Source organism: Monodon monoceros, unplaced genomic scaffold (assembly GCF_005190385.1).
Source record: "Monodon monoceros isolate NGI ecotype Baffin Bay Population unplaced genomic scaffold, NGI_Narwhal_1 Super_Scaffold_7, whole genome shotgun sequence".
Lineage (NCBI taxonomy): Eukaryota > Metazoa > Chordata > Mammalia > Artiodactyla > Monodontidae > Monodon > Monodon monoceros.
This window is the reverse complement of record NW_021703784.1, coordinates 45,106,344-45,112,343: the sequence shown is the minus strand read 5'-3', so window position 1 is coordinate 45,112,343 and position 6,000 is coordinate 45,106,344. Positions and strand designations below refer to the sequence as shown.

Here is a 6,000-nt window from a genome sequence, read left to right as displayed (position 1 = left end):
ACAGAAATCTCTTGCATTCGTATACACTAATGATGGAAAACCTGAAAGAGAAATTAAAGAAACACTCCCATTTACCACTGCAACAAAAAGAATAAAATACCTAGGAATAAACCTACCTAGGGAGAAAAAAGACCTGTATGTAGAAAATTATAAGACACTGATGAAAGAAATTAAAGGTGATACAAACAGATGGAGAGATACACCATGTTCTTGGATTGGAAGAATCAACATTGTGAAAATGACTGTACTACCCAAAGCAATCTACAGATTCAATGCAATCCCTATCAAATTACCAATGGCATTTTTTTTACAGAACTAGAACAAAAAATCTTAAAATTTGTATGGAGACACAAAAGACCCTGAATAGCCAAAGCAGTCTTGAGGGAAAATATGGAGCTGGAGTAATCAGACTCCCTGACTTCAGATTATACTACAAAGCTACAGTAATCAAGAAAATATGGTACTGGCACAAAAACAGAAATATAGATCAATGGAACAGGATAGAAAGCCCTGAGATAAACCCATGCACCTATGGTCAACTAATCTATGACAAAGGAGGCAAGAATATACAATGGAGAAAAGACAGCCTCTTCAATAAGTGGTTCTGGGAAAAATGGACAGCCACATGTAAAAGAATTAAATTAATACCATACACAAAAATAAACTCAAAATGGATTAGAGACCTAAATGTAAGACTGTACACTATAAAACTCTTAGAGGAAAACATAGGAAGAACACTCTTTGATATAAATCACAGCAATATCTTTTTTGATCCATCTCCTAGAGTAATGGAAATAAAAACAAAAATAAACAAATGGGACCTAATGAAACTTAAAACCTTTTGCAAAGCTTTTGCAAAAGCATAGGAAACTACAAACAATATGAAAAGACAACCCTCAAAATGGGAGAAAATATTTGCAAACAAACAACTGACAAATGATTAATCTCCAAAATATATAAACAGCTCATGCAGCTCAATATTAAAAAAAAAAAAACAACCCAATCAAAAAATGGGCAGAAGACCTGAATACACATTTCTCCAAAGAAGATACACAGATTGCCAACAAACACATGAAAGGATGCTCAACATCACTAATTATTAGAGAAATGCAAAGCAAAACTACAATGAGGTATCACCTCACACCAGTTTGAATGGGCATCATCAGAAAATCTACAAATAATAAATGCTGGAGAGGGTGTGGAGAAAAGGGAACCCTCTTGCACTGTTGGTGGGAATGTAAATTGATACAGCCACTATGGAGAACAGTATGGAGGTTCCTTAAAAAATTAAAACTAGAACTACCATATGACCGAGCAATCCCACTACTGGGCATATACCCAGAGAAAACCATAATTCAAAAAGAGACATGCACCCCAATGTTCATTGCAGCACTATTTACAACAGCCAGGACATGGAAGCAACCTAAGTGGCCATTGACAGATGAATGGATAAAGAAGATGTGGTACATACATACAATGGAATATTACTCAGCCATAAAGAGGAACGAAATTGGGTCATTTGTAGCGACATGCATGTATCCAGAGACTTATACAGAGAGAAAGTCAGAAAGAGAAAAACAGATATCGTATATTAACACATATATGTGGAACGTAGAAAAATTGTTCAGATGAACTGGTTTGCGGGGCAGAAATAGAGACACAGATATAGAGAACAAACGTATGGACTCCAAGGGGGGAAAGTGGAGGGGTGGTGGTGTAATGGATTGGGAGATTGGGATTGACATATATACAGTAATATGTATAAAATGGATAACTAATAAGAACCTGTTGTATAAAAAAATAAAATTAAAAATAAAAAAAATCAATATTCCAAAGCAGCATACGGCAGGTGGCACGTCCTGAACTCTTTCACCCCCCGCCCCGCCACTCTTCTCTTTGATTATAAATCCCCACCTATCCTTGCTGTATTCAGAGTTGAGCCCTATCTCTCTCTCCTACTGTGATAGTCTTGACACTTATTACAATAGTCCTAAGGTTCCTTACTGTTTTAACAAGTGTCAGAATAATTTTTTAACATTAGCAATAATGAACATTAACTAATTTCCATTTATTATCCCTGACTCATCAGACAAATTTTTAAAATATCTCTCCTAGTTTTAATAAAACTAAAATATTTTTAAAAATATTTTTGCTTTGTTATGGATAACGTGCATGCTGAAAGGCACTTTCCTTCCATATGTCCTTTATCCAAATGTTCAGCACTTTTCTGATTTTATTAGTAGAAGGTGACTCCCACTGATCCCAGATACACAGAGTAATTTGGATTGGAAACGCTTTAGTTAATTATCCTTTATTTGTAGAACTATATTCACAAACATCCTTATCAACAGATAAGTGGGGTATGTTTGTCTCTGTCCGTGAAAATGTCATACCAAAGCACATCTTACTTTCTCAGTGGTGATTCCATACCAGTCTCATCTCTCTCTCACCAACTGAGGAGTGCTTAGCAGCGCCTGGCACATTAGGAGTTCAACAAACAAGGGCAATTACTATTACTAAGATATTAACTTTAATTTTTTCAGCTTCGTTATTTTTCCTGAGTCTTCATTGCAAAAACTTCTTATTCTGCCCTGCGTTTGCTTTACCTTCCCTTACTCATTCTCAACTGACTTCTCTCCTTATCCCCAAGAGTACTTGCAATCTGCAGTTAATGAAACAGAGATAATGGTATTCTCTGTGTTAAGGCATCATGCAGAAGTAGTTCTAATACACTAGAATTTTATCGTGGGTCACTCTATACTGTTTATCCAATGGGTGATGTAATGAGGTCTAAAAGACAAAAAAATATATAATATCAAGTAAGTGATCAAGAAGTATTAGGTGCCTTCCTATAGCTTCATTTTTACAGATGAGGCCCAGAAATATGTTGTCACAGCTAAGTTCCAAAAAAGGGGGAGGGAGGGGGAACTGGCTTTTATTTCTTGTCATAGTTCTCCTTTTCTGGGCTATTCATTTGGTTATGTGTCTTAATCACCCATCTAACAAATCCACGAGGCTCACCAATGTATTTGGCACCTGTCAACCGCCCAGATACAGTAACACAGCAAACATTTTGGTGAAGCATAACAGTTTTGTTGCCTTCCCCTAGAATTTTATTGTATCTGGTGTGCCAAAAATTATTGTCCGTCATTTGTCTCACAGTCGCATACATGCTTGGAGATGACCATTGACTTTTAGGCCTTGTCGTTCAGGGCCTTGATAATCCTTTAACAGGTAAAAGAAGCACTCTGGAATGTAACTCATTGGAGTCTAGAATTATAATTTTAGTATATTCCTACCTAAACCCTACCCAATATTGGTACCAATTGGACGAGGATAAACATTCATCGCAATAAACGTTCACTAGAATAAATATTCATCAAGAAACTAGGGGGCATTCAGGGATTATGATTTTGTAACGTTTAGAAATCCATCCTGGACTACGGAAACCCGGTGGAAGGCTACCTGGTTCACAAACAAGATTTCAAAGAGGAGGGGCTTGGAGGAGGCGGGTCCGGACAACCAAGCGCGAGAATACGCCCCAGCGCATGCGCACCCATTAGCGGGTAACTCCCATTTGCTAGGTAGGGGAGGAAAGTGAGAAGCAGTCTACAATTTTAAAATTTCTCTTCGCAACCGAAAATTAGATTGTGATCAGCTTCCGTGAATAATGTGAGAGCGTTATTCTCCGAGTTCAAGATTAAGGACCCTTGGCATACACCGCTAAACCAAGAGGTGACTTCTCGTCTCGTCCCCCGTCTCCTGGGACATTGATAGGCTAGTCCATTCCACAGACTTTCGAGTCCTTGCAGCGGGTCGGGGATCGAAGGATTGGGCCAATAGCGGCTGAAACGTCTTTGGAAGGAGGAAGGTGGTGAGGGGGCATCCCTCTGAGTTCCGCCTCTCCTTTTTCGAGGCGGTCGTGGGGAAGGGTGACGTACGAAATATTGCCCTCGAAAGCCAAGGATCACACCTCTCCGTGCAAACCGCCGGGAGGGCGGCGGGAAAAGGGCAAGACGGGAGTGGGGAAAGGGAAGGATCCAGGAAGCCGCGCGGGAGGGCGCGCGCGCGCGCCCCTTTTTCAGCAGTGTGGCGGGGTCGCACGCACGCCCGCCTCGGCGGCTGGGCGCGGTTTGCGACAGTGGGGGGAGTGGTGGAGGTGGCGGCGGCAGTGGCAACTTTGCGGCAAGCTCCGGACGGGCTTGCTTGACGGCGGTGTGGCGGAGGCCCCGCCCTAGGCGGCAGGAACCTGGAGGGAGGCGGAGGAATATGTCCGAGAGGGAAGTGTCTACAGCGCCGGCGGGAACAGACATGCCTGCGGCCAAGAAGCAGAAGCTGAGCAGCGACGAGAACAGCAACCCGGACCTCTCTGGAGACGAGAATGTGAGTGCAGCGCTGAGCAGTCCGGACGGGACTTTGGAGTGAAAGTTTCAAATTCTTTTTAAACTGTAGGCGCGGGGGCGGGCAGGCGGCTGTGGGGGGAGGGAGAGGTGTCACCCTCTACTCAGGAAAACGCGGGCGTGGAGGAGAACATCGAACTTGTCTCTACGGGGATTTTGAGCTGCGGCCGAGAGCGAGCGGAAACTTGACGAAGGAGAGTGGTTTTAGAGAGAGCGTGGAGGTGGAGGTCAGAGGGCTCTGAGATCTTTTTGCGTGCATGCGGAGTGTCTGGGCCTTTAGGCAGATTTTGGGAGACTGCGGATCTGAGATTCCAGTAGTTTAAAAGGCAAGTTAGAGGTTTTTCTAAGACAGTTGGAAGGAGGGGCCAGCGTGTGTTAATGGACTTTAAAAAAGGAATCTAGGGTCCGTGTCACTCGTAGACCCATACCGACTGTCCAGGATGGGAAGATTAGCTCTTAGACGTAAGAGATTTCGGTGACTCTTTTAAAGGGGCTTTTGTGTCCGTTCCTGTCTTGTCCGTGGAGAAGGGGCGTGCCTGACAGTCGGCTTCTCTTCAGGAGGAGGAAGATTGAGAGGGTCGTCTACTGACTTGGAGGGGGAAACGACCCTTGAGGAAGGAATGAGAAGGGACAGTTACTCTTTTGTAAGTTTTCACTAAGATAAAGGGGATGACCTGGAAGATTTTAGGCCGCTGTGGTCAGGGTAGATGTCTTTAGGTGTGGGCTCGTGGCTTCGCATGTGTAAGGTGTTTTGGAATCAGATTTTTTTTTTTTAACTCTTAAATGGATCTTGGTAGTGCTCTAGTTCGTCCCAACAGTTGATCCCAATGTTTTTAGGCGAGACGCCAGTAATGACCGAACTGACATTAATTTTCAGTTTCATGTTTTAAGTTTATATCCAATAAGGTCAGCAAAATGTCTTCACAGTTCACTCAACGAATTACTACTCTGAAATGTGAACCCTCCGAGGTAACAACATCTGATTATCTTTTTTAAACCTTTAAAGTGTTATAGGAAGGTGGTGTAAGTTCTTCTTTTTCTCAGTTTAGCTAGTTTTAAGAATAAATGTTGTACCTTACACACCCAGTTCCTAAGTTCTACATCACTGCATTACCGACTGAAGCATATATATGGCATGGTGTCAAGACCAGAATTTTCACTGAACAGATGGGAAAGAATTCTTTTTGCAGATAGAAGAAAGATATTTGGCAGATTGTCAGTTTGTGGGATTTGGACTTGAAATTTCTGGAAGGCTTAGGTGTTGAATGTTACTTTAAATCTGTTTTTTTCCTGTTTGTGCTTCCCAATCTTATTATATATTGGGATCTAACATTTTTGACCCTCTTCATTCCAGCCCTTGGTGTCTGTTTTATTTCCACCTCTTCTTAAATTTCTCTAGGCAGATTAGGTTAGTGACTAGGAGCACAAACTGGATCTCTTAGGTTAAAATCCCCACTCTACTGCTTACCGGTTGCTTGATCTTGAGCAAGGTGCTTGACCTAGTTGCCTTAGATTCTTATCTTAAAAATGGGGATAATAACGGTATTTACCTCATGGGATGTTTGTGAGGATTAAATGAGATAATATAGGTAAAGTGCTG

At 41.9% G+C, this 6,000-nt stretch overlaps 1 protein-coding gene across 2 annotated transcripts in view; it reads left to right on the top strand.

Moving 5' to 3' along the window:
• The first annotated feature begins 3,419 nt into the window (after positions 1-3,419).
• EED (embryonic ectoderm development) overlaps positions 3,420-6,000 on the top strand; it is a 33,666-nt gene continuing 31,085 nt past the window's right edge. Inside the window, exon 1 of one of the 2 annotated variants that reach the window (XM_029208419.1) lies at positions 3,420-4,383. In XM_029208419.1, coding sequence (XP_029064252.1) covers positions 4,270-4,383 — 114 coding nt within the window. In that variant the 5' untranslated portion in view covers positions 3,420-4,269. The remainder of the gene's footprint in view (positions 4,384-6,000) is intronic. The other variant, XM_029208420.1, reaches the window with a different exon arrangement.